Raw genomic sequence first — 26,947 nt, 5'->3', positions numbered from 1 at the left:
TTGGGGAAGGCGCTGTGCGTGTGTGCAGCTGTCAGAGGCCATTAAAAAGTGACCTGAGCCCCTGCGAGCAAGCTTGGGATTAACTGTAAATGGATACAGGGATCTCCATGGTTTTCGTATCAAGTACCACTGTCAGATTTCTGCATGGCAGGTTTGCTTTGGGGTATTCTGGTTACAGTACGCTTTCATGCACTTTTAAAAATGGACTGCACAGCAAGCCATCAGCTATGGGTACAATTTAATAGCTGAAGAGTTAATCTTTCAATGGGAAGGAGAAGAAGAAATGGATTTCCAGCATAGCAGTCAATTTAAAACTTAAGTTAAGAAACAAAAACAAGCAAACAAAACCTGACAATTGATTTTATATCACAAAAGACGATCTGAAAAGTTACTTTTCTTGCTCGGTTTTTAAATTTATAAATCTACTCATCTTTGTTCTGGAAAACATTTGTCACTGAATGCCGTAGGACATGCTGTAGTGATTGTGCTCCTTAAAGGCTCAGTAGAGTCTGGAAAAAGTTTCAGTGGTGGTGAAGAGAAAAAGATGGTGGGGGCTAGTTTAGGTTTGGAAAAAAGCCTGTGAACAAACCTCTCACGGTGCAGACGCTGTTTTTTTAACAGGACAGGATTTCTAACCAGAGTGGTTAAATCCTCACAGGTGACAGCTTGGCCTGGCCCCTGTGATCCCAAAGGAGCGGCTCCTTTGGTTCAGCACGTCTCCCATGCACGTCTTTGTGAACAGCTGTCTGACTCTAGCAGGTCATGGGTGTCCTCAGGAACTTCGTATAAGTCCACAGTGTGCTTCGTTAGGGAAGAATGAATGATTTGGAGGTGGGAGAGAGCTAGAAGCGATTTCAGACTGCCTGAAAATGGCAGCAGTTGGCTACCAGTTGGGACTGACCCTATGAATTGCACATATTTGCAGTCATCTGGTCACTGCTACTTGACAGAAAGTAGCTAAAAAGATTCAGGAGGTGGAAAACCACATCCTTATGTTCATAGAAATGTTTCATTTTTAAAAGGCCCGATTCTGTTACTACTTTTGTTTCCTATGACTAGAGCCAGTCCCAGGGGCTGTAGAAGCAGCTGTGCAGGAAAGGCATCACCGCTGGTCTGTTTTGGGGGAGAGAGGAAAGCAGGTTTGGTAAGTTTTTCCTTTTTTTTTTTTTTTTTTTTTTTTTGTCATTTGTTTGTGTCATTATGTTGTTGCTGGTTTTGTTACCTGCTAGTTTGATGAATTTTTACCATGACTGTCTTCACAGTAACAACAGCTAAGGCAAGCATGCAACATATCATGCAAATGAGAATCAATGAGTGTTGGGGGGAAATAGAGACAAATTGCTGGGTTTTAGTAAATGAAACTGTTGCCTCCCCCAGCACGCTTCTTTTTATTCCTCCTGTCTGCACTAGTTTGTAGGTGTGTTGCACAACCTGCACAACCTATTTTCCACAAGCTAAAGCTGTGTGCTTTCTCATTCCTATAAAAAGGCGATGAACTGTGGCCTCCAGAATACCGATTATTCACTCAAATGTGATAGTCACGGTAGTCATTTCTTGCAAAATATTCTGCCCTAACTTGTCTCTAAATTTTTCATTGACGTAGCTCAAATTCATCTTTCATTTTCCTCCTTAAGCAAATGAGACTCAGGAGGGAGGCATGGCAGAAGGGTAAAGCCTATTGTATAATTTGGTATTTAAGTGGCGTGCCTTTTGCATACAGTAAAAGCATCGGGGATTAATGAAAGCATTTTAATGGATTTCTATATTCACGAATCATAGCAGAACCATGAGATCACTAGAAATAGCCTGATACCAGATTTTCAAACTGTGTACTGGTACTCTGTATTATCAAGTGTAGTTTTTCTATGTATGTGAAAAATTACCTGGTCAACATGAAAGAAAAAGAAAGAAATCAATTAAAGATGAATGGTGGTGGTATTTTCCTGTTACATTTGTATAAGATACATGATAAGGCTGTTCAAATTCATTTTGACAAATAGAGAATTAGTCTCATAAATTTTAATCATAAAACCAATCCTTGCTTCCCAAACTAATGTCTCTTATCCTTTTGCTGAAAAACTGGATCTGCTGTGGAAGGTCATTTTACAGTGTGCATGAGGTACTTGCTCACTGGATTTGCATTTGTTCCCCATTTAATATTAGTGATAGAAGAAGCAGTGCTTTCCTATAAATACATTAAAAAAAAAAAAAAAAAAAAAAAAGAGGAAGATAATTATCTGTTTATCTGTTTATTCAAAATTAAGGTAAGAAGACAAGTCAAACCTGCCTGTGACAGGTAGGAAATGCTGTAGCCTGTGGAACAATTAGTCTGTGTAACTCCTAGAAACCAGACTGCTCAGTACATTGAAATCGTGTTTTAAAATAATCACTGGAAGCACGCAGCAGAGGACAGCCTTGCCCGTGAGCAGCTTTTGGTGCCTCTGGATTTTGCGGCTGGCAGAGCAGAGCTCAGTCTGCAGCCAGAACTTGGATGTGATTCAGTGAAGCAATTTAGAATATCCTGGATCTGAAGTAAGTTAATACCTCCATTCATTCTTTTAACAACCTTAACATATTGACCTGGCCTGTGACCCCACTCACCAGATTTCTTTCAGGAGAGGATGTAGGAAGCTTCTACCATTGATCTTGACGAGTACAGAAACAATATGATAGGCTGGATAAAGTTCTTGTATCCTATATCTTATATACCTTACCCACAGTCTTATCCACCTGGACCTTCACAGGGTGATAGTAAACCTGCTGTGGTCTGAGTTACCCTAACTTTGCCTCCAAGTTAGCAATGCCTAAACCGTGCAAGTCTGTGATTCCTGTAACTTCCCTGCCACAAGTTCACTACAGCATTTCGAGGACAGCACTATTTGCTAATTCAGAACATATGACTAGAAAGCTGTTACTCAATATTGCTAACAAATATGAATTCATAGATGAAATGTCACTGTATGGATAGTTGCCATTCACAAAGAAAATAGAACCAGTGGTTATAGCTCATAGCTCACCCTCTTCCTTCCCCTTTCCTTCCCCTTTCCTTTCCATGATCTCCCTTGACTTCATTCTGGCATTGGCAATGGGCCTTAATCCATCTGAGTTTCACACTGCTCGGTGAAGGTCGTCTATATGGCTGGAGAGAATCTTGAGGAGTATTTAATACAGATGGAAATCAGACGTGGTGCTCCATCCAAGAGACAATAACCCTGTTCAGAAGGAGTTTTAAAGTCATTATAAAATGAGGAAAGTGACTTGAAAATAGCAGAATGAACTGACATGTCCAAACTCTTAAAATTTGAACAAGCTGGGCAGAAACTCTTTTTCTTGTAAAGTTGTAATTGTTTCCTATAGAGGCCATATGGAGCTTGACAGGAATAGCTGAGATGACCGTAATGGTTTTAGACATGAGCTATCCTTAACCCATCATTAAATTGCTTAATGGCTTTTTTCCCCTCCACAACCAAGATAAAGAAGCTCGAGAGAAGCACACACAGTGGACGACACCAATAACGTGTTCCTGGTAGATGTGAAGTTCACCCATCTGAGCAGCGACATCAAAAAGGTCTAACGATGTTCTGGAGAGAATGGCATGCATTTATCCAGAGCTTGGGTGATGGCTTACAATTCTTTGCAAAGTGTCATGAGACTTGCAAAAGGTGCAGGGCTTGCAAAAATTAAGACCTACAGAACAAGCGATTTAATGCACAGTACTAGCTCAATTTGACTGTTTTAGGGCCTAAGGGAGAATTGTCATCTAATTACTACTATGTGTAATGTTTTCAATTTTCCTGATTTAGTTTCAAAGCATAGAAATACTATTTTCCCCTCTCTTGATTGCTCGAGACATTTTGATTGTTAAAATGTATTTTGTATAATTTCTTAACTTAGCCTGGCAATCCCCTCTTTGAGTGTCTGTTTTAATTATACTGAAGCAAGCTATGATTTTTCTGGCTTAAAATTTCCAAGAATGGATGCCAGTAGCAATGTGTTTGGCTAGTGCTTCATGCTAGACCTGCCAAAGCAGAAATTCCTCAGGCTATTTGCTTCTGAGTTTTTGTTTGTTTGTTTGTTTGTTTGTTTGGGGTGGGTCAGGCCTTAAAACAAGGAGCACATGATCCAGTGTTCGTTTTGATTGACTCCGAGTGGCTGACTCATTTACGTGTCCCTTCCTCTCTGCAAAAGCAGTGCACAGAGGTTCCATAATGATGGGGAAAAAAAAGAAATCTGCTTGCTTTAGCAATGTGAAAAGAAGGGATCAGGATAAGCCTGGCAGCAAGATGTTATGGTGGTGAATAGTAAGCCTTGCAGCTAATGTTTATAGCTGCGTAGAGGATGTTTTCTTGTAATCTCATATTCTCGTCTTTATAGTTACATTATAATGAGTAACTTATTTTGTTTGCTCAGGAGATGTCTGTGTTTGGCACCCTGTGGAGCTGGAATATGTAATGCTTCCTTCTTTCGGAAGAGTATGCTGAAAAAATAGAATATCACATATTCTAGCTGTGTAAGAAGACAGTATTTGACACATCCCTTGTGCAAATAAAGGAGTTACCATAGATTACTGTGGCGTTTGAAAACAGCTATAGCTAACTGGTTGGCAAAGAAAGAAAAAAATCATGTGGAGGTGCTGCTCACGATGTCTTAACACAGGGAATGGGGGACACATGCAGATCGGTAGGATTCCTCTCTTCAGATAAAAAAAAAGTTTTGTTTTGTTTTGTTTTTTCCTTAAAGTAAGCGACAACTGAAACAATGTGAAGTCTAAGATCAGTGTTCAGCGTTACTCAATTTTTTATTGACTGGCAAGACAAGGCTATATGTGTGCACGGTCTCCCTAGTTAAAATTACGAGCTGCTTGGTATTAAAATGGGAGTGTGTGTGCCTCACATCACCGGCTCTGAGGGAGGGACTGTGTCGTGAGTGAAGACCAGATCGTGCCTTCAGCTGGAGCAAGCAGCCCTCGTCACACTCGGGCGGGCCAGAAGCACAGCAGAACCGCAGGGCTGGGGGACAACCTGGGCTCTGCAGCCACTGCCAAGCTCCCTCCTGCTGTGACCCGAGGCTCCCAGCCACGGCTCCAGCTGCTGTAGGTGCTAGCTGAAGTTGAAAAGGCCAGCTGGCAGCTGGGGGCAGGCTGTTCCTTTTCTTCTTTCTCTTAGCTTGTGTTTCTGTGGGTCCTTTAGGAAAATATCTTTTTAGGAGAGCAGTTTCCTCTGCTGTATCATGGTCTCCTGCTAACAGGCAAGCTGTGTCCCCTAGAGGAAACCTTTGCTATTTAAGTGGTAGGTGACGTTCTTGTGTTGGATATCAGTGCAGTGGTGAATATAATCCTGTGTGAAGCAGTGACATGATCCTACTGTGCGGATCAGGAAGTTTAACTTAGATTTTTTTTTCTAAAGCATCGAGACAAAAGTATTCTAGAAACTACTGAGGAATCAGTAATTCAGCTGCAAAGGTGAAGTCCCCCACCGTCTGGTACCAATAAAGCTCCAGTCTTAGAGGGTGATTTCCAGAAAACAGATGTTTTGCTGAATACAAATTCCACCAAATTTCCCAAAAGTTTGGTTTCAGTGAGAGCTGAAAAGGCTAAGAGGCTGCAGGAGCAGCTGCAACCCTTCCACACTAGCTGGAAAGGATGTAGGGTCTAAATGAGTATCACTGGCAAGTAAAAGTGCACTTACCCCTGAGTTAGTTGAATATTGCTTGCAGAGGATGGAACTTTGTTTCTGCAGGCAGCTGAATGGGTTAGTTGGTATCTCATCTTTCCTGTGCAACTTTTTTCTTCAAAAACCTGAAAGATAAAACTACAGTATTACTGAAGAAGTCAATAATACAGAAGCTGAGTGAGCCAGAGCAATAGGAAAGGAGTTTACCCTGGGGGGACAAGCAGGAAGCCCCAGTGCAACATACTGAATATTTCAACAGTGATATGTCCATGATTAATAAATTCATGAGAAGCTCTTGTGCAACAGTACATGGAGCAGACAAGTGAGTAAGCATTTGAAAACCCTTGTTGCAGTTGGTTAGTAATTACACAGGGCTATTCTAATTCCACAGGAGGTATTTTGATGCATAATCTGAGTTGCTATATATGAAAAGTGTTAAATCAAAAGGTTTTGTAAAAATCTAATGTTAGTAGAAACATCCTTCTGATTAAAAATGCATAAATACCATTTTGTCTTAGATTAAATGTCTTTTTTTTTTTTTTTTTTTTTTTTTTTAATATTGCTGCTGTAGGCTGCTGGAATAATCAAAAGCAAATAAACTAAAGAATAAAATGAGCAGATATGAGTTTACCCCATAAAAGAGGCAAAGGGTCTAATTTTTCCAATGCTTTTAAGAAGGACTTTGTTTTTGTTTTTAAAACTGATGTGTGATACTTTTTTTTTTTTTTTTCCCCCGTTACGGCTTTTAATTTGGAGTCCTTTGCTCCAAACACAAGAACTAGCAAAACCCTAGCTAATACTAGCACATCCATTTCTGTTTGTATTTTTACTTTTGGCACAAAGATTCAGCGTTTCTTTTTATCTTTTAGATACAGAACCACCAAGGAAAAGTCTTTTGGAGTGAGAACGTGCAGTTCTGTTTAACCTGAAGGTGCCACGACAATTTTCATTAGTTGCTCAGTTTGCAAAGACAGCCCAAAACTCAGCAAAGGTGGCTGAGGCGAAATTGCATCAAATCCCAAACATTTGGTTATCTAAAGTCCAGACCTCCGGTTCAGCCAATCCCTTTCAGGGTAAGCTCATTCCTTGCTTAGCAAATAAAACCTAGCTGTTCAAAAGATTGAGGACATGATAAACTCAGATATTCACCCATATCGCTGCCTGGATGTTTAAACAAGACCGAGTTGTTCATTAACATTGATAGCAATTAAAAGAAACCTTTCCTTTCATCTGAGCTTGATTAAGACCTCATCCATCTCAAGCTATGCTGTCAGGAGGTGAGCAGCTGCAGACTAATAGGCATTGATATCCTAGCCTCTGCCCTGAAAAAGCTGCATTTTCCTTATAATCTCTGAGGCCTTAGTGTGGCACCAGTCGCCAGTGTTTGTATGCAATGTATGAAATTCCTTGCAGTGCTCATTCATTCCTCCAAGCCTGGGTCTGCAGGAATTTCCCACATGGAGAAAGTTATCTGTTCTTTAAACAAGAAAATGTAAATTAATGTCTTTTGCAGTAAAGTCGCTGAATAAGGATCTCCTACAGACTTAGTTCTATATGTAGGCAGAGGCAGTTTCTGGAGTCAAGCCATTCATTTTTCTCCCTACAGTCAAAAGCATTCATTATAGCCTACGAGTTTTACTTCAAGTCTACCAGCTTTGTTTGAAAAAAAGAACTCAGCCTTCTGGAGACTTTCTGTCTCTTCTGGTGTGCTCTGTTGATAAAGTGACCAGCCCCAATGCTTGCACTGTGGCACCTTGGAAAATGTGTTTTCTTCCAGATGTGAAGTCCCTGCATCAAATCACAGGAACTCTCTTGACATGAGTGTTCTTTCCAAGAGCTTGAGTAGCATGTGTGTCCTCAGTATCTGCGTCGCTGTTGGTGTTTCACATTGCTTCTTGTCCTGTTTCAACAGTTCTGCGGCCGTGCCAGCATGTTGTTGACTCTGACAGCACGCTTAGCGTGATGCTCAGCCATTAAAGAGAACATTTCCCTGTACAGTACGGTGCAGGAACCCTCATCATGCACCCTGTAGGAAAAGGTTTTCTGACATTGTCCTTGCTGATGCAACTGATAGATCTCAGGCAATACAGCAAGTAGCTTCAACTAGTCTGGGCTCTTATTCTTTTTGCAGAGGCCTAGGAAGCAAATGAGGTGGAGAGGAGGGGCAGGCGCCTTTTTTCCTCATCTGCTTCTTAGTATTTCTGAATGTACAGGGGGACCAGGCCTTGTGCTCTACTAAATTCAAAGGTTATGACTTCCACTGGCTCCTGGGATGGGTGATGTGCTGAAGGAAAGGTTGCTTTTTGATCTGTTTCTCTCTGATATTTTTTTTTTTTTAAGGCAGAAACAGTAATTCATCCCTTAAGTGGATGCTGCAGAGCTCACAGATGAGTTATGCAGATGAAACTGCAGCTTTCTAGCTATTTTCTCTCTCTGAGCTGCGCTTTCTTACAGAGACTCATTACAGAAACCATAAGGTCGTGTATGGACCCTTTCTATTTGTATTCTATATTAAAGCAGTAAATCAGTTTATTTCACGTGTGCTTTTTCTGTGTGTTAGCTGTTGGGTAATTTAGTCCAAAGTCAGCCGAACATCTTTAGTTACTGCAGAGATAACACATCCTACGGACTGTTTCCATTTCTATTTGTTCAGGACTGTCTAAAGCAAGTAGCCAGCCAGCTTGGCAAGTGTCTGTTCGCAACATCTCTCTTTGTGCACTTGATACGGGACCTTTGGAGCTGCTGTGTGCATGTGTGGCCCTGAAACAGCAAACCTCACGGCTCCTGCACTCTGCAGCTCCTTGCAGCTTGGCGTGGTGCTTTGGTTTACATCCTGCTCTCCTTATGCCTTTTTTTTTTTTTTTTTGCATCATGTTGGAAGTGGGCACGAGACCTACCAGGTGCTGGGAATATAGTGAGCTTTGTTAGGTAGCTGTTCTGGATTTTACAGAGTGTCTTTCTGAAGCAGCAGAACTGGGCTGAACCAGGCTTTGAACATCAGAAATACATTTGATTATAACGTGTACATTTTGTCAGTGTAGAAATGATAATCTATACGTTACACAGTGTAATAATCCCAGAGAATAGTGAAACTGTGCACTGTGAATGCTGGCAGCATTCATGTGAGTTGTGTTTTGAGAGTCTCGTGCTGACATTTAATGAAGTCCTTGGATTGAACCAGGTAGAGTAACAGCTTGAGTAAGTGCATTGATGATGAGATAATAGGGCAGTGCACAGGAAAGTTGCACTGATGTTTGCTCCGTTTCCATTTGGATAGAGTCAAAGCTTTGGCCGAGGCACTGGTTACACCACTGTAGCCCCACTTCTTGCAGGACAGCTGCAGCTGGCTCACAGTGCTGTAGCCGGAGCTAGATCCAAGGTCCTTGGTGTAAGAAGGCTGCAGATCGCACCCCTTACAAGCACTGCGCTCACCTGTGGTGGAAGCAGAAATGTGCCACGCACATGTGTTATTAATTTGCTTCTTGTTGGCAAAAAATTGCGCTCCTAAAGAGTTCGCTATGTTGTAATAAAGTTGGAGAACAAAGAAATTGCTATTCCTCTGCACATAAAACACACTCAATCTCCAGTGAGTAGTTAACAATTGGGGAACATAGGAAGAACTCTGATGCTGGCAACGTCTGTCTGGCATGTGCAGTCACATCCATCACAGCTGGGTTACCTTCTGCCGGCTTTTCTTGCAATTAAGTTGGAAATAAAACTGTCCTTATGTGCCCGAGGTAAGCTGATCACTTTTCTTTAGAAAGCAGGGGAAGTGGACTGCTCTCAGACTTACAGAAATGATTAGGAGGGAACTTCCAGAAACATTTTGTTTCTGGGCTCTTTAGCCATTTATTTTTCCATGCCGCTCTTCTCCCTGTTACTTACATGCTTTCTTTGTTGCTTTGTATTTCTACCGTGCTATGAATAGCCAGCAAGGAGTTTGACTGCATTCTTCATCAGCCTGCGCTTTTGTGTGGAGTCAAAAAGGTTTTAATACTTGCAAGGGCAGTTCCCTTTTAACCTCTTCTTTAAGAAAATCAGGTAAGGTGAGAGAATTGTACATTATTAAAGGAAACATGCCAAATAATTTCCTCATATGCAATTACCTGTATTAGTATTTATAAAGTCTGTGCTAAGATTTCACAGCCTTTTATTAAAGGCCCAGGTCATCCTCTTTTATGCTTCCATTGGCTTTTATTCCTCTGTGCAACCCCTTTTCTACCACGATATTTTGTTGGTTTTGTTTGTAAGCCTTTGTCAGCTTTCACTTTTTCAAATTCGAGTGGAAATAGCAGACCTGCTTCTAATAATGGAACAAAATAATAGCAAAGCATAACTCCTCATTAGAAATCTGGATAAATGGATTGTAGAAATCCCACATCATTTCCTACTACCACACAGGACTGATCACTCCTAGTGTGCAGCAACTTGTTAAGCCTCAGTATGCGACGTGCGGGATTTATTAGTATAATCTGCTTGGTTTTATTCTGGAAAGAAGTTTGCATATACCTACAGTTCGATCCCAGCACCTGTGCTGGGTAATTTTTTGTTTGCAACAGTAGTCCTGGTCCAATATCCAAGAAAATGTTTCCCTTTTAACCAGAGTCTCGAAGGACAGATGACGACACAAAGTATAAAGCCGTGTCTTTGCTCTGTTCATATACATGTAGGAGGGAGAATCCCCCCAGGCAGATGTTACGTGTGGCTGGAAATCTCAGCACAGTGCAACTCTGTCATTAAACCAACACCTATTGTGCTTGGGGAACCACAGCAATACATTATAAAATCAAAGAGTTCTGTGAAATGTATGTGCAGTGGGACAAGAGCATCCACAGTTATCTTGCTGCAAGTATTTTCAGGCTGTGTTCCACTGTATGCCTGGAGATTGCAGTGCAGCTATTTTACCAGTAATGTTTGTCTTCCAGTACACAAAGAGACTCCTCTCCCTAGTGTTACGTGGTTCCAAAATGCGGATTTCTCCCCTACCACCTAATCTGAGGACTTCTGAATCTCACGCAGCACTGGGTCCTTTCCCTCCCTAAGTTATGGTTTTGATTATTTGCTTCAGAGGCTCTTTGTGAAGGGATGCAATCAACTATGTCTCCAAAAAGTGTTTTTTTTTTTTTTCTTTTTTTTTTTTTTTTTTTTTTTTTTCCCAGCAGTAAGAAATGTAAAGTGTTACATTGCTCATGTAAAGATCTTGTACAGTGCTAAGGTAAATGCACTGTAATGTAAAGATCTTGTACAGTGCTGATGTAAAGATCTTCCTAGTGTTTGCAATGACCAAGGGCACCTTTTTGTGAGGGTCCCAGATGTGTGCAGGAAGCACTCAGCCACTAGACAGAGCCTGGCGTGTGGTGTGAGGAGGTGGGAGCTGAGCCACGTCCACACCAGGGGGATTCTTTGCTATCACAAGACCTTTAGCATGAAGTGTACGAGCTTAGTTTGGAGACTTTGGTAGCTTGTGTCGAGGACCAAAGGGATTTCGAGCCTGATGCAGCCTGAAAAAAATGTGAGTGCTGCATCTCAGATGCTGTCCTGTGCTTAATGCTAATACACAGGGGGAGATATCTCCTGGGGTGACCTTGTCTCTCAGGAGGTAGGTCTGGACCCTACTGAGGGTCCTAGAAAATCCTAGAATTTTCTCACTGAACATAGGAACAGCGACACAGCTTGGTCTTCTGGCGAAGAGGGAGATGAAAAATGTGGTTGTCTAAGTCGTGTTGTCAGCTCTGTCAAGGATTTTCTGTATTGGGGCAGGGAGGGAGGGAGTGTTACTCTTACTCACTCAGTTTCCTCCTTTATGAATAGGAATAACTTGTTCTTACGTAGTTGGTTTCTCTCTCCGTATGTGAGAATTGTATACCCAAACGAGTATGAAATAATAAATCATGTCAATCAGTAACTATCCTTGGTATCTGAAATAAAGATTAGCGAAAAACAAAGATTGTTTTCCTAGGAACAAGGAAAATTACGAGTGTTTGTTTTCTCATTTTATTTTCTTTTGAAAGGTAATTTTAAGTTACAAATTAAAAAATTCTACCTGAAGTACAGACCTGTTAATTATGTTATTGAATGTATTTAAATGCGTGGTTAAACCAACTCAATGCATTTGAGAGCACGTCTACCTCCCATCCAGTTTTACTTAGCAACGTGTCAGATATTTCTGCATTTACAGTGAGGGTAACTCACTAGAGAGCCATGAACGTGGCTGAGACTGGGTCACTACGCTGCCTTGTTGCACATACAGTAGAAATTAAGTTTCACGGTAGATCTATTTTTGTTCTTTAAAGTTTTTGCTTCAGCATTTCTGTGCCTTTTCTCTGTGAGGTTGGCTAGGAGATAGCTCTAGGCATTAACTACTGCTCTTCTTGTTGCCAGATATTGCTGTAGATAAAACTGAGGACTGCTGTGTGCTTGATTTGTGGTTTGTCAGTGCAAATGGGACCCAGAATCTCCACAGATGTGCCCTTGCAATCTGAGGAACAGACAGTTTTCTGGTTGGTTTTGTACCTGACTTGTTTGCCTTCTGAAACTGTAGCCCTTAAGGCTGTAATCAAGAAACTATAATCCGTCCCCCTTCAGGACAGAACTTAAAAGCATGGGAAAAAAAAAGAGATCTAGGCTGCTGTTGCTTTTCAGGAAAAGGTTTGTAACCTGCAGTGCGCTCGGATTTAAAAGGTACAAAAATGTACCATAAATTAGAGTGAGCTGGACTGGCCACAGCTGCACCATTTTCCTTGCTTTGTGAGAGCGTTTAATCTGCTGCGGGAAGCAAAAGCTTTGTTGTTAACGTGGTCTCTGTGGGGGAAGATATTTCAGATGGGTTTTTGGGTCAGAGAGGAGAAGAGAGCGAGAAGGGCAGCACTCCACATCTCCAGGCAGACCCAGTAGCAGGTGAGCGATCGGGAAGAAGTAAATCCTCAGCGTTAATGCCAGCTGGATTTTGTTTTGCCAAGAGCCATGCTCTCACCCCAGCTGAGAGCCACTTGAAATGCTCAGTCTGCTAGAAGAGAGAGGGGGACAGCCGGTCAGCTAGCACAGGGCATGTCCCGGGGGGCTGCAGGATGCTCCGCAAAGGCCAGCAGCACCAGGAGGCTGCTGTGGGACTGCTTGCTGAGGGGGGCAGCAGGGCACTGCTCCTGAACAGGGCAGGTTATCCCCGATCTCTGGTCCTGGAGGTTCCTCCTCTGTGACCAGGCACATCTTTCGGATTTTGTTTTTCCGTTTTAATTTACTGCAGGCTGTGCCAGTGGTGATTGTGGTAGTCCAGCAGATGTAGCAAAAAGGACAAAAAAAAAGCCCAAGTTTGTGCAGTGATAACCTTTCTATTGCACTAGCTTGCTTTAGGGAAAGAAGAAAAAGAGCTTTCAGGATCAATGTTTCTTATTAAGCCAGGACAAAGCAAAAAGTGTAAGGTGTAGCAGTGGGCTGCTAATTCATGTTTTATAAAGAGTGACAATGCTAAGTTGCCTCAGAGTAAGCATGGGTAACGAGATGCCTTTCACGCAGAGCTGGAGCAAGGCAGGGATGGAGTGCTGGAAGAGGGCAATGGGGGATACTTGGGGTTCATCGCCTGGAGGACAAGCAGCCTCCCAAGGATGTTTAATACAGGCTGCGTTACAAATGCTGCCAAGCAGCAGCTGTTACAGACGGACAATTATTTACAGGACTCTCAGTGTCGAACAGGCTCGAAGCACACGCTGTGGCCAGCGCTAACCCTGCTGAGGCGCAGCGCTAGGAGCCTGTACGGACAGCAGCGATGAGCTTTCCTCTCCTTTGGGTGAAGTGAGTGGAGAAAGTTCACAACCGAGGCAGAAATTTTCCTTTTCAACGCAGCAACTGGTGATGCTTTTAACCGTGAGGTGATGGTTTTAACCGAGGCACCTCGGTGAGACGCGTGCAGTCCCTGGCGCTGCGCTGGTACAGCAGCAGCTCGCAGAAACGGGAATCCTGAGGTAACTTTCACTGATGCTTGGAGGAAAAGGGATTTAAAAAAATAAAAGGGTGGAAGGAGAGGGCGAGGCCGAGGCGGCCCCGCAGCCCCTGCCCGTGCCGAGGCCGCCGGGCGGCGCTGCGAGCTCGGGGCGGTGGCGGCGCCTCCTCCCCTCCCCTCCCCTCCCGGGCCGGGGCTGGGGCCGGGGCCGGGGCCGGGGCTGGGGCTGGGGCCGGGCCGGGGCGGAGCCGCTCCCCGCGGCTGCTGCGGGGCCGCGACCGCCGGCGGCTGGGCGGGAGGCGCCGGGGAGCCGCTGGCTGTGGAGGTACCGGGGCTGCGGGCAGGGAGCGGGGGGGGGGGGGGGGAGGCGGCTGGGAGCCTCCGTGAGGGGCCGGGGGGCGGTAAAATGGCTGCCGGCGGGGACAAGTCCCGGGAGCAAAGCCGGGCTCGTCCCGCAAGGGCGGTGTTGGGGAAAGGGAGCCGGACCCGGCGGGTGGCAAACACCGTGAAGTTAGCAGTGCCCGTCCGTGGCGTGCTCCCGGCTCCGGAGCTGGCTTTGGGCATCTTTAATGCAGCGCCTCGCCGTGCTGCGTTGAGGTGTCGTGGTCGTGGCATCGCTGCTTGTGGCACCGCAGGACCATCGGGGTGCGCCGAGCACAAGGCGAGGGCGAAAGAACTCAGTAAAGCATCGTCCATCCCGTCCCATCCCATCCCGTCCCGTCCCGTCCCATCCCATCCCGTCCCATCCCATCCATAGGGAGGAAATTAGCAAGAAACCAACAGCAGGGCTTGGGAGTTTGCGTTAGCTCCATGTGTTAGCCCCTCCAAACCTTGTGTGCGCTGCCTTTAGAAGGGCAGATGTGGATGGCCAGCCTGCCATCGCTTCTGGGGGAAGGGAGGATGAAGCCTGGCAAACGAGAGGAGGAAGTGGGAGAGGGAAATTGGAAACATAAGCCCAAGCCATTAATTTTTCCCACTGCTGGCAACGCACTGAAGGCGTCCTGCCTGGTGGAAGTGCCGTGGTCTTTCTTCACATGATCCTCTGAGGTCATCCGGTTTCTGGGAGCTGTGTGGGAACAGAAATTCCTCGTGCTGGGTCCTGAGCTCATCTCCCTTCGGCAGCCGTCGTAGCAGTGGCTTGGGAACCAGGGAGGAAGGTGAGGAGAGAGCGAGCGGAGCAGTTTGGGGAACAGCTTCGTGCTGGCCTGGGCCACCCTCTGCGTGCTCAGTGCGGCCGGAGCTGGGACAAGCGTGAACGTAGCGGCCTAAAAACCCTCTGGAGGTGTGCTCCATCTGGTCAGTGCGGTGCCAGGCTGCCCTGTAAATCTGGCCTTCTGTTTCATTCATCCTTTTTGTTGTGCTAATGAGGAGCAAACTGAAATGTGAAGCGGCGACTTGGGTGACTGCACGCTTCAAGCTTGGGGAGTTTCCTGAGATTGATGAAATGCAAAAATAATTTTCCCTTCTTCTTTCCCTAGTAGCTATATAAGTAGTCTTTTAAATTCTGAGAGCCTTTGTACGTTGAAATCAGAGGTATCTAAGCAGCTTCTCTTGTTTGTTGGAGGATTATTAGCAAAATTTGGGAAGGCTTGCAGCAGTGATGACCAGCCCTTGAGTGTGTAACCTGATCCACAGCTTTTTCTCTTCAACTGGGAAAGGAAGTAACAGCTCCTATTACACCCTTATGTAACCTCCCCATCACATCCTCCAGAACCAGGGAAGCCAGAGCTTGATTTCTGGTGTATAAACTAACATCAAGGCACGCTTTGTCAGAAAGAAGTGGTAAAAAAATAACATTAACTTTCATTTGTTTTGCAGTTCCTAGGGCGAAAAAAAAAAAAAAAAAAAAAAAGAAAAAGGATTTTCTTTTGTGTTGATGGGGTACTGGAAGGAGCTGCAGCTCTTTGTTGTGTGCGGTGCCAGATCTGTGGCAGAGTGTACCAGAACTGTGCAAGTTTGTGAGTCTTTTTCCTGGTGGGTCTGAGCATCAGTCGCAAAGCATTCACCCGGTACAGCTGTGTCCCAGTTGGCGTGGAGGTTGTAAAAGCTTTGCTCTTACGCTTTGCATGGCTCCAGACTTCAGTGTCTGAACCAATTGCGGAGGCCAGGGTCTCTCCATTTTGCTTTTGGACTTGGTCCCCATCCTGGGAGAGAGTGGGAAGAGAAGAGAAAGGTGAAGTTCTCAAAACTTTTCCACGTGCTTTCGCACATATACACACGCACACGTCCTGGGGACACTGGCATCTCATGCGTTCGCAGTCCCATGCCATCTCTGGTGGGCTGGGAAACGTGTGGCTTGCTCCTCAGGGACAGGCTCTTCTGTGAGTAGAGCTGGAATGTGCTTTATGGCACGCCTGGCCGTTTTCAGGGAGTCCTGCTGGTCTTGGTGCTTTGCTCCGGGTTTGAAGAACCCTATTATAAAACCACGCTGTTTATCTTGCTGTTTACTTATCTTGATTTTAAGTAACAGTAGGGTCTTTGGGGTTGTCTGCAGACATGGCATTTTTGACTAATGTATCATCCAAGGGCTGGGCCAGGCTGACCCGGGTTGTCTTTTTGCATGTACGGCTCTTAGAGAAAACCAGGCAGACAGGGGTAGCACTTCGCTCTCCCAACTCCTCATTACTGTGAGATTTCCCGTATGGCATTGGCAAGCACACTCCTGTCCGTTCCTTGGTACGTTTCAGTTCTGTTTCACCAGCAGAGAGTGAAGTTTCCAAATTGAGTTTCACAGCTGAAGACAACTGACCCAGTCCCCTTCTCCGCTGCAAGCCCTAGCGGGAAAAAGCGTATAGGAAGAGGGGATAATTAAGAGGAATAAATGCTGAGTAACCCAAGGTTTGGTGGAATACTGTGGGCATTACTTGCTGTAGGCTTCTTTATTCCCCAAATACAGGCATTGAGGGAGAGGCTTGTTTTTCCCCACTGTCAGCAGAAAACAATTTTTAAAAGTTTGTGACCACAGCCTGGTCAGCAGTGGTACAAGTTTCCTGGGCCCACAAGTATGCTCTGTATGCAAGTTCTCTTGCTTTTCTTTCCCTGCTTCTTTCTCTGTAGTTTTCCACGATTTTCATGGTATGTTCTGAAGTGCTGCCGAGGGTACTAAGAATTAGGAACAGGAAAAATTAAACTGCAGGAGGTGCTCCAGTGGAAGAAGACCAGGCACGGAGCAATGGCATCCTGAAATGTTTCTGCTCTCTTATAGGAAGCTTAGCTATGGGAAAGCAGAGGCAAAGGAAGCTGCACTTAGCCCTATGTTTGGGAGTAGTTCTGGTTACTGAGAGTCCGAAGAAGCCTCCCAGCTTTTGTGTGCCAGTGGGTCTGTGCCGTGGAGCAGCTGGCTTTTGTCATACAGGGTAAATCAGGGTAGTGCTGGGCAAGGCGAAGCTTTGGAGAAGGAAAAGGAAGTGGAAAATAATCCCAGTCCTTATGGAAAATAATCCCTGTTCCTTGGAGGGAGTATTCCTGGTCACGGTGAGGAAATATTGCTGCCACGATGTACTGGGAGTCTTCTCTGGTTAACCCCGTTCAGCCAAGATGGGCTCAGGTAAGAGAGGGAGCAGAAAAAGGCAGCTGTGGTGGGCTGGGGCACGGAGAAGAAATCCTGGGTGTGCTTCATCCAAAGCGAGGACTGGGAGAAGGCCCTCTCTAAATAGTTCCCTGTGGTGTGGGAAAGGAAACGTTAAGGAGAGAGAAAACACGTTTACATTTCAAAACAAAGCACCAGGAGCATTGGGACGAGCAAATATTGGGTAGGGCAAATATTGCTTCCTGTTCCTGCAACGCGTGTATCCAGGTCTCTTGATCTCCTTCCCCACTGCTTGTCCGTAAAACCCCAGGGTTTTGCTGTGGAGGAAGTGATGAGCAGGAGGGGCAGTGGTGTGGCGAGCTGTAGGGTGGAAACTTGCCCTGTCCTGGCCCCATAGCAGCTGGTCCTGGGAGCGATGGGACCCGCTGAGTCTGCGTTCCTGCAGGTCCTTCTCTTGTGCTGGGCTGCCTCGCGAAAACCCATTTGAAGCTCTGGTGTGGTAACAAGCTTCTGCCGTGTCACACACAGCAAACAAAGACAATCCCCCAAAATAAATAAGTGCTGCCCTGCTTTTCGCGGCCCTGCTCTGCAACGGCTATGCAAACCTAACCTTTGGATTGGGCAGCATCCCAAAAATGGGCAGAACGTTTCCAGCGGTAGGTTGAAAAGTAAGGATAATCAGTTCAAAAGGCCATCCCCTGCTCAACCAGTACTAAAAGTGCTTTTAAAATTAATTAATTAACTAATTTTAAAGAATGAGGCAGTTTTCTTTGTGTTTATGTCCTGTGCTGGCAACTGAGTTAAAGATGTGCTTCTACGAAGAGCACCGTCGGTTCCAAATGCAGCCTGTAGGGGAAGAAGGCAGGAGCCCTGACAACCCTTGGGTTTACATTCATGTTTTGCCCCTTGTTTTGAAAAAGATTTAAGGCAATCATAGCAAGGTACAAACAAAAAAAGAGATTCCCCTTTCCTCCTGAATATTTCATCCTTTTCTGTGGCAGCGGACCTGGAATGATTATGAAACTGTGTGGTTAGGCAGTGACTAAGAGAAGCCTAAATGCAAGAAACCACCGTGGATCCTGTTTCTGCTGAAGTCAGTGGGAATTTGACCAGAAGTTTGGACAGCAAAACGGCTTTGTTGGTGAAGACCTAACTTCCAGATGCACAGAAAACGCTAACGGTGTTCTCGCTGTAAAGCAGAAGGAACCTAAAGGAGGAAAAAATAAATAAATAAAGGGTTTCCAGGCTCCAGAGTAGCCAGAAAAGGCTACTACGCACCTATCATCTTTGTAACCTGCCAGTATAATCCTAAATGCAAAGGACCTTCTGCAGAGCTAAAATGGAGCTCCAAGCATCTTCGGATTATTTTAAGGCTGCTGTTTCAGCAGGTGCTGGGGGAGGCTGCCCTAGCAGCGCTGCAGGAACAAAACTGCTTTCCCAAAAGCTCGTGTGACCGCGGGGCTGCAGGTTGACTTGGGGGATGGATCGGCCCCCGGGTGTAATTAGTGCTGATGGTTATTGCGGTGTGGTTGCAGAACGATCATTAGAAGTCGTTTGGAAACCTGCAGTGCTGGGAGAATGGAGTAGAAATAGCAGACAAGCCGTACCCCGCTGTCTCTAACAAGACATTTGCAAGAGATGCAAACCCAGCAGCACTGGAGGGGCCCCGTTTCTTCCTTGGGAATTGCCCAGGCTGCAGCAGGACTCGGTTCTCCTACGGGATTCTTCTGGGCAAATCTTCGGTCCTCTAAACCGCAGGCACTGGAGCACAGCCCTGCGGTGACCTGGTGTTGCTAAAGAGCCTTTCCCCGGGAGCTGATGCCTGACGCAAACATCCCTGCCCTCTCCGTACAAAGGGACCCGCAGCCGTAGGTTTTACTGGTGCAATTTACTGGGGCTGTTTGCTGTTAGCTGCTCGGGGGGTGCGGCCTGCATGCGTCCTGCTCGGTGCCTCGGGAAAGCAAAGAGAAGTTGCACAAGGCTTTCAAATACCAGGCCTGGCTTGCTAGGTGCCTTGGTGCAAACGTTGTCTAATTCAAAGCCCCAAACTCCGAATTTCTCAGCCTGGCAAGTGCTGATCTGTTCGGTGGGGCTGCGGCACGGACAGAAATGAGCTCACGCCGTACTCAGACCCCGGCCAGAGGAAAAGAAAGGAAGGAGGGAGAGTCAGCAGATGCATTTTACTTCTTTTTTTTAGAGCTTTTGCTGCTGTTGCTGTAGTTATCATGTACCCGCCTGCAGTGCCACACGAGCCACCTCTGCTGCCAGTGGCAGCTCCAGCCCAGCAAACGTGCCCAGCGCTGAGCTCCGCGTGGCTGCAGGATGCAGGTGATGGCTGTTCCTGTTCGAGGCTGATGTGGAAAAACCTGGGCAGATCTGTAACGCTCAGCCAGAAATGTGGAATGACTTCACTTCCCCCGCAGCACAACGCGCACCGAATTGTCCGAGGCTTCTGGAGGGTTTGCCTGTGCTCTGTATCCTCCTCTATTTATAGCTGTCATTAGTTCTCGTTTCAAGTTGGCTGATGATAAGACTGCTACGGCTCTGGAACAGTGGAATTTTTAATTTGTGGCCAAGAGGGAGAGGAAGGCTTCAGATTCAGCTGGCCACGAGCTCGGCATGGCACTCCCAGGCATGACAAGCAGCAGGTAGAGCCGTCCGTGTTTCAACAAAGCTGGCCGACAGAAAATAGGTCAAACTGTGAGGGATTGCTGAATAACCTTTTATTTTTTCATTTATTTATTTATTTATTTTTAAATTTCTGAGCACGGAAACGTGTTGAAAGTGCTCTCACTTCATTGAGTCAATGTCTAGATGTGAGCCCAGTGCTGGGAGGAGGAGATTGGACAAAGGACTAGAGAAAAGAGAGATGTTCTGAAATGCTGCCAGTGTTTGCTTTAGGGATAAGGAAGGGAAATTTGGAAGAAAACTCAAGTGGTAAGTGGGTGTGGGAGAGCTCAGGGAACGTTTGAGGAAGAATCTGATTTGCGGGCTCTAAGTGTTAGAAAAATTTTGCCTTTTTTCTGAGCTAATTGGTTACTATGTTAAAATTTTGGACAATTGACAGCTGTAATCTTTATACAATACTGCTGTTTTGCTTAATATCAACGACATGGCATGTTACAGTCATAAAAGCCATGCGTTAGGTAAATCAAGGGAACCCTGTGTAGGTTTTCATTTGTTTCTGCTGAATTCCCCGTTAGAAATTACAGCACAGTTCAGACAGAGCCTCCAAAATCTTCTCCCATTCAGCAGCCTTCGTGTGAAAACATTCAACATGCCCTTGTATTAAAGGACATAACCCATTTTGTTTCTTTCCTCTAACCTAATTTCCTGCCTGCTGGTGTCTAACCGGCACAGCTGTGGTTTTAATCATTGCCGGTCCCCAAGCTGCTGTGCGCGTGTTTTGGTCCCATCCTCTCGTAGCCCTTGCTCTTGAAAATGGTTCTTGAGGAAGTTTGGTCCTCTTGGAGGATGCCAGAGTACAGACGGAGGTAGGAGCTGGTTGCTTTTATCTACAGCTCTCCAAACCCTGCTGAACGTGCTCACCAGGACGGAGGTTAAATTATTTATTAAATTCAATCGAATTGTTTAATGTGTGTTTAAACATTGTTGGCTTTTCTTGACAGTGGTTTTTCTCCCTGCTTATTACTTCAGGTAGGCAACCGGCTTGTCCCAGGAGCTTGCCAGGTTCTCCTGTGCTGTTAGCTGAACCAGAGCAGGGTTTAGGTTGGGTTTCCACCAAGGTGGCGGCAGAATATTCCTCAGGGATGTACCAGTGTGTGAGGCTGATTTAATGCATCTTTTGCAAATGATTTTGACAACTGAGCTTTAAACAAGATGCCTGGGCATACTGTCCACTTTCTATCCCCTGCGCTTGTAATATTTTCTAGCACTCAAGTGGATGGAAATTTTTCCCATCATATGATTCTAAATTATTGTGGAAAAAAAAGCTGCAAATAATCATTTGGCCATAAAATTTAACTTCTTAAATATATAGATGAGTTAATACACGCAGACAACTTTCTGATTTGGCTTCTAGTTGTAGACGTGGTGCCTTTGTGCACCTCTCCTGCAACATGTGCCTCCGAGGTTGGGGATGCCAGAGTGTTCCTGATGGGTCTGGCAGCTCTGGGTCTTCAAATTCCCAAGCAGTGATGCATGAAGCGTGGTAGGTGGTATGTAATTTCACAATGGTAGATGAGGTATGCTATTTAGAATCAAAATTTTAGGTTGCAATTGCCCATATTAGGATTTTTATATTAGTTTTTTTTTTCCTTTTTGGCTACAAACCCAGTATTTAATAAGTTCCATACTCGAGGACTTTTTTTTTTTTTTTTCCAGCCTTCAGAAATGATGTGAACATGAATCGCTGTTTGGGAAGTAATTAGGTCATTGACACAAGACTGGGAGTTTAACGAATTTCTCTTAATGGGATGCAGCAATTGAAGTGATACCTCTGGGAGGATTTTGTGAATGTTTTAAATATTTTTTTTGGTGCTTCGTAGAGGTGAACTGTGAAGAACGAAAGAGCTTTTCTCTAAAAATTAAAAAATAGAGTTGTCCAATGTTTGTGTTTAAAACAAACTCTTGTTTGTGTAGCAGAGTTGACTCAGCTTGGGCTGGTTACCATAGTTCAGCACTGTTTTTGCATTTCCATGTGAATTTCTAGTAATTCCCAGGCTTGGCTCAGGTTGGGGATCCTGTTGTGGAGCTTCCCTTAGCTGCCTGGGGAGCTGTGCTGCTCTTCGTTGAGTTTGGAAAAACATCAAACACGACTTAAGTCTTGATCTAATGTCCCTCAAATGTCACTCGCCACTCAAAAATCGAATGGCACACAGTCCCGCGGTGGCTGTGGACACCAGCAGGAGGTAAAAGGCTTCACTTGTTTAAAATTAGCTGTTGGGTGGATAGCTGCAATGGCGAGTTAAAGCTGATTGAATGAAGTGCTAACTATTACAAGACATTTTGAAAAAATACTTAAAATGTGCGATAGTGATGCAATTCAGATAAAATAGCGTGGTTTTGTCTCGGAGCGAGTTCACTTGGTTTCCATTTAAAAGTTGGTCGGATTAGAGAAACGCAGGAAAGGGGGAGAAAGAAATTCAGATGAGTATTAGATTGCTCAATATCCTGATCTGAGGCACTACAGATGCTGATGGAGCTTTTGGTAAACTCGAGCTTGTGCGAGCACGTTGCGTTGAAGCCATTCAGCAAATCTGGATGTGGCGCCCACTGCTCTTCGCTGCTGTTTCCTGAGATTTCATATTTAATGTATTGCGAACTGGAGGGCATTATTCAGTCAGAGCTAAAGGTTTTGGGATTGCGCAAACCGCTTGGGTAGACAGAATGACTTTTAGAAAAATCAGTTTTAAAGAAGTGTCGTTTGGTGGGTTTTTACTTGTGAATCCTAAGTAGTATCAGTGGCTAATGCCTGTGAAGAATTAGAATAATTTGGAGCTAACTTTGCTCTTTTTTTTCTTTCTTCCTTTCTCTCTTTGCAGGAGAAAATGGCCAAAATGGAGGTCAAGACGTCACTTTTAGATGACATGATAGGGGTGGGAGATATGGTTCTTTTGGAGCCACTTAATGAAGACTCCTTCATCAATAACCTGAAGAAGCGCTTTGATCACAGCGAAGTCTATGTGAGTATACAGCAACAGTAACTTCCTATGGGACCTGCGTTGCCATTCCTGAAATACGTGTGGATCTGCAAGGATGCACATAGACTGAACACAGACTATTGCACTAGGAATATTTTAATTTTTCTATTTAAAAAATAAGATTTTATATATATAGATATATATATAACACCTTTTAAATCTCTTTTAAAAGCTGTGGACCTTCCCGTACTACATTATTTGCATTTGATCTTTTCCATCTGGGATGTTTTTCCTTTTTGTTCTTCTCCATTGCACAACACAGCGGGCCTCCAATTTTCATAAGAAACTGTTCCAAACTGATGATAGCATTGATTTTCAGCCTACTTTTGTTAGAGAGCAAAGCAGCTACAAATAAGCAGCTTCCAGGGAAGGCATTTCCAGGATGTTGGAGCGGGCTGATGTACAAACGATGTATGTTTGGAATATGCTAGGGCTACCTTAAACGTTGCCTGTTGCCTTTGATATGCAAAAAAAAAAAAAAAAAAATTATGTTCATTAGAATGGCTTGATTTTAAACTAGTAACAATGAGCTTGGGTATATGTGGGAGCAATCAAAATCTTCAGGCATATTAATCTTTGAATGATGATCAATAGGAGAGAGGTTGTAAACTGGCAGCTGAAGCACAGGCTGGGAATGAAGAGGCAAATTGTGATTCCACTTAAGCCTTTCATTTCCTGCTTCATCTCTCTTTGTTCTGTTTTTGTTAAAATGTGCGTAGCGTTGTGTCTATTACACTGCTGCGGGTGTAGGAACTTAATGATTTGTAGAGGCTTTTCAGGACCTCTAGAGAAAGATAAGTCTTTCAAGAGTAAAGCTGCAATGTTTAAGTCAAAGCACAGCTACGATCTGCAAGCAATTGTCTGCAGTTTATTACAATCAAATAGACGTGTTCTGTATTTGATTATAACCCTTCCCCCTTTTAATTTTTAGCGTTGGCTATATTTTCCCTTCTTGCTAAGCATTCAGATCTTCATGGTTTCATTATGCTTTTTTCCTTTCCAGCCTCCAGTAGGGGAGGATCTGTTATTTTTGTTTGCTTCCTCTCTCCCTTTTTGTTTTTACTTCGTTGTAGGCTGTGCTTTTGCACCTCTGCAATTCATTCTCTGCTGCATCTTTCTTCCGGAGTAATTTTCCTTCTCAACCATGCCTGTTCCCTTTTCTATAGATACTAGCTTGGCAAAATACAGTTGTGTGGATGTGCTCGGGTATCACTTCCATTTACTTGCTCTTCATATTTGGACTGACAATTTAATTTAACTAGAAAATTGAAGTAAGACGAGGACTCTTGGGATCCATAAAAACCTTGTTAGAGAAGAAACCAGAAAGGTCTGTGTTTATGGAGAGAAAGATTCCTTTCAAAATGGGTTAAAGAAATCTCCACGATACCTCTGAGAGTTATATTTCCAACAAATTGTGTCTTAAATTTCTTCCTGTCCCCTGAAGATGTAGCCTGTTCCCTTTGCTAACTCTTAGGCTCTGATACAGGCAGGTGGGTCGTACCTGGAAGTTTCATCCCAAGTGTTGAGGATACAAACCTGTCCTGTGAGGGCACCCTAGGTGTGCAGGCTCTTAATTGCCATAGACTTCTTATGTAAAGAAGTGGATTGCTCAGGACTTCTTATGTAAACTACTATGGATTTAATGTATTTAATGCATGTTTTTATGGAATTTAGCCCAGATAGTTTTTTCCTGGGAGAAATCAGTCTGAACAACAAATGGGTAATCTGCTTTATTTTTATCACCTATTACATACCAGCTGACAACGGTGTTCAAACACATGATTCTCTGAGGCACTGACACCGAAACCTGCACTTCCCTGAGTTCCTGGTTCTGCCCGGCCTGGCGCTGAGGTGCAGGGTAATTAGCTGCATTATGTGCTTTGGCAGGTGATACAAGGTGTCACTTTTCTCTAGCAGCACAGGATCCTTTGCCTTGCAGGTGGGAAAGACTAATACTTAAACATTGCTCTGCTGAGAAGCTTGAACTGCTGCCAAAAACAAAGGATTTTTTTTTTCGGTAGCTGAATCATTCCCTTGTAGTTTGTTGCAGTATCTTTTGCCCTTTTGATCTCCAGTTTTGTTTGACCATGTGATTTTTTTAAAGGTCTTACAAGTACTGTTTGTGAATCCACGCTGTAAAGTCAAAATGCTGCAGATCCTTGCAAGTATTAAAACATTTTGTCCAGCAGCAGTGGAAAGAATCGCTGTTTAAGTCCCTGCCACCTGCTGCTACCAAGTCAAGAAGTTACTGAGTTTGTGATGCTGCAAGGTTTTAATTACCAGATCACTCAGGGGATGCCTCCTTTTCATGTCAGTTGAATTGTGCTGCCCTGCAAACTTCATTACTGCTCTGAAAGTTTGCTGAAGTATGAGGTGGTTGGGAGGGAGCATTAATCCTCACGCACAAACTATTCTCTCCCTGTCCCTTACCGCCACCCACTTTCTTCTCCCCACACCTCACTCGTGGAAAGCACACTTTGCATTTCTGTTTTTGGACTTGGACGAACACAACGAAGCCTTTGTTATATCTGGAAGTAATGTTTGTTTTACCATGTAAAATCTGTGGTTTGCATGCTGTCCTGGAGAAAGTGAGTTGGGCCATTGAAGAGCTCCTGTTGGTGCTTAACAAAGGCTGCAGATTTCTGCAGCTCTAACAAGCTACAAAAGTTGATCCCTCAGGATCCCTTCAGAGGGCTTAGCCTCCCGTGGTTCAGCTTGGGATTTAAGCTCAGCCTGTGTGTCAGTGCCCAGTTGTAGGCATTACCAAAAATCCTGTCTCCACTTAAAAATTTAAGTCAAACTAAAGCCATATGAACGGACTGAAATGTTTCTACAGCAGTTGACCACAGCTCATTCAGCATCAGGTTTTAGGCAGTTTTCTGTAGGCTGACAGCTGTGTCTGTGCTGCATGTGTTAGTTTTAAAACGGGCTTGCAGTGATAACCTTCAAAGGGGCTTGTTGTGGGGAATGAGACCTGTAGCATGAATGGTTTGGAAAATGCTTTAAAGTTGGCCAGACATTGCACAATTGTGGTACCCAGCCTTTGCAGGTTGGTGTGTGTCAGTGAACGGTGTCAAATCTGCCTCGTAGCCAAAGATGACAACATAAATAGGCTCCAGTAAAAGAAAAAAATATATCAATTTTGTCTTTTCTAGTCTCTTTCACAGTAGTTATGTTTGATGCTGAATGTTCAGCGATGGGGATCCTAGTGCCATCTCCATTCATCCGTGTGAAATGCCAGGTCTTCTCCCCAGGAATTCCCCTTGCACGAGCTTCCAGCATTCGTCTGGGTCCCTGGTGGTCCTCTCGCCATCCTGGGGCATGACTGCCTGTAAGCCCTTCAGGAGAATTCGCTGAGTTTCCATTTCTGGGATGGGTCTGACACGTTTGTGGATATGCTCTGAGAGCCAACGTTTCACATTTCTCACGTGCCATGGTGCAAACGGGGGGAAGAGGGAAAAAAAAAAGCGTATTCCTACCAGTCAGAGGACAGACTACAGCTTGATTGCCTCTTGTTCATTTTTATGTGTATTTGATAGAAAGTTTAATGGACTTGGGTGTTAGGTTGCATACCGGAGCGCGAAGCTGGAAGCTGTGCCTGTAAAAATAAGGGTGAAGGCTGGTGGGGCTGGAGCAGGGCCAGTCGCCCTCCTGAAGACCATCGGGTTGGGCAGTAATCTCACGCCGAGGGGCTTTGGGGGAACGCGTGCGTTAATTGGGAATGGGAATCTTGGAGTTTAGTCATGTCTGGAAATGCCTGGGGTATGTCTGACCAAGAAAAATCCCGTTAAAAAGCTGTAATGGTTTATGATGTTATTTCTGCAACTCTTAAACTTTTCATTGATAAAATCCCTGTCTTTAAAAGTTCAGTTCTGCAAGTATCGGTAACAAAAGCCTGCGTGAATTTCCTCAAGGCAGAGTGAAGCGTGGTCCATGGGCCGTGCCGTGGGCGAGCAGAAAAACCATTGTGTTGATTACCTGAAGGTTTGGGGGATCGGGGAGGTGGCAGGGGGAGGTGTGAGCAGTCTGGAGGGGACAGTGCTGCATGGGCACGTGGGAGGCAGCCTTCAGAGGCCAGAGCTCGCTCCGTTCTGCTGCCCTGCACATTTTTCCCTGCAGTTATGTTGTTTCTTGAAGCCTTCCCAGA

The 26,947-nt window shown here is 44.6% G+C and overlaps 1 protein-coding gene across 4 annotated transcripts in view; it reads left to right on the top strand.

Moving 5' to 3' along the window:
* Positions 1-13,857: 13,857 nt before the first annotated feature.
* The window catches only part of MYO1B (myosin IB), a 92,135-nt gene continuing 79,045 nt past the window's right edge, over positions 13,858-26,947 (top strand). For 2 of the 4 annotated variants that reach the window (XM_082763402.1, XM_082763403.1), the window contains exon 1: positions 22,642-22,782. In XM_082763402.1, the coding sequence (XP_082619528.1) occupies positions 22,648-22,782 (135 nt within the window). In that variant the 5' untranslated portion in view covers positions 22,642-22,647. Of the gene's footprint in view, positions 13,934-18,986; positions 19,006-22,641; positions 22,783-26,947 lie in introns of those variants that run through there. The other 2 variants (XM_082763404.1, XM_082763405.1) reach the window with 2 other exon arrangements.

The sequence above is a fragment of the Aythya marila genome (assembly GCF_965140915.1).
Source record: "Aythya marila genome assembly, chromosome: 6".
NCBI lineage: Eukaryota > Metazoa > Chordata > Aves > Anseriformes > Anatidae > Aythya > Aythya marila.
This window is presented reverse-complemented; position numbering and strand designations above follow the sequence as displayed.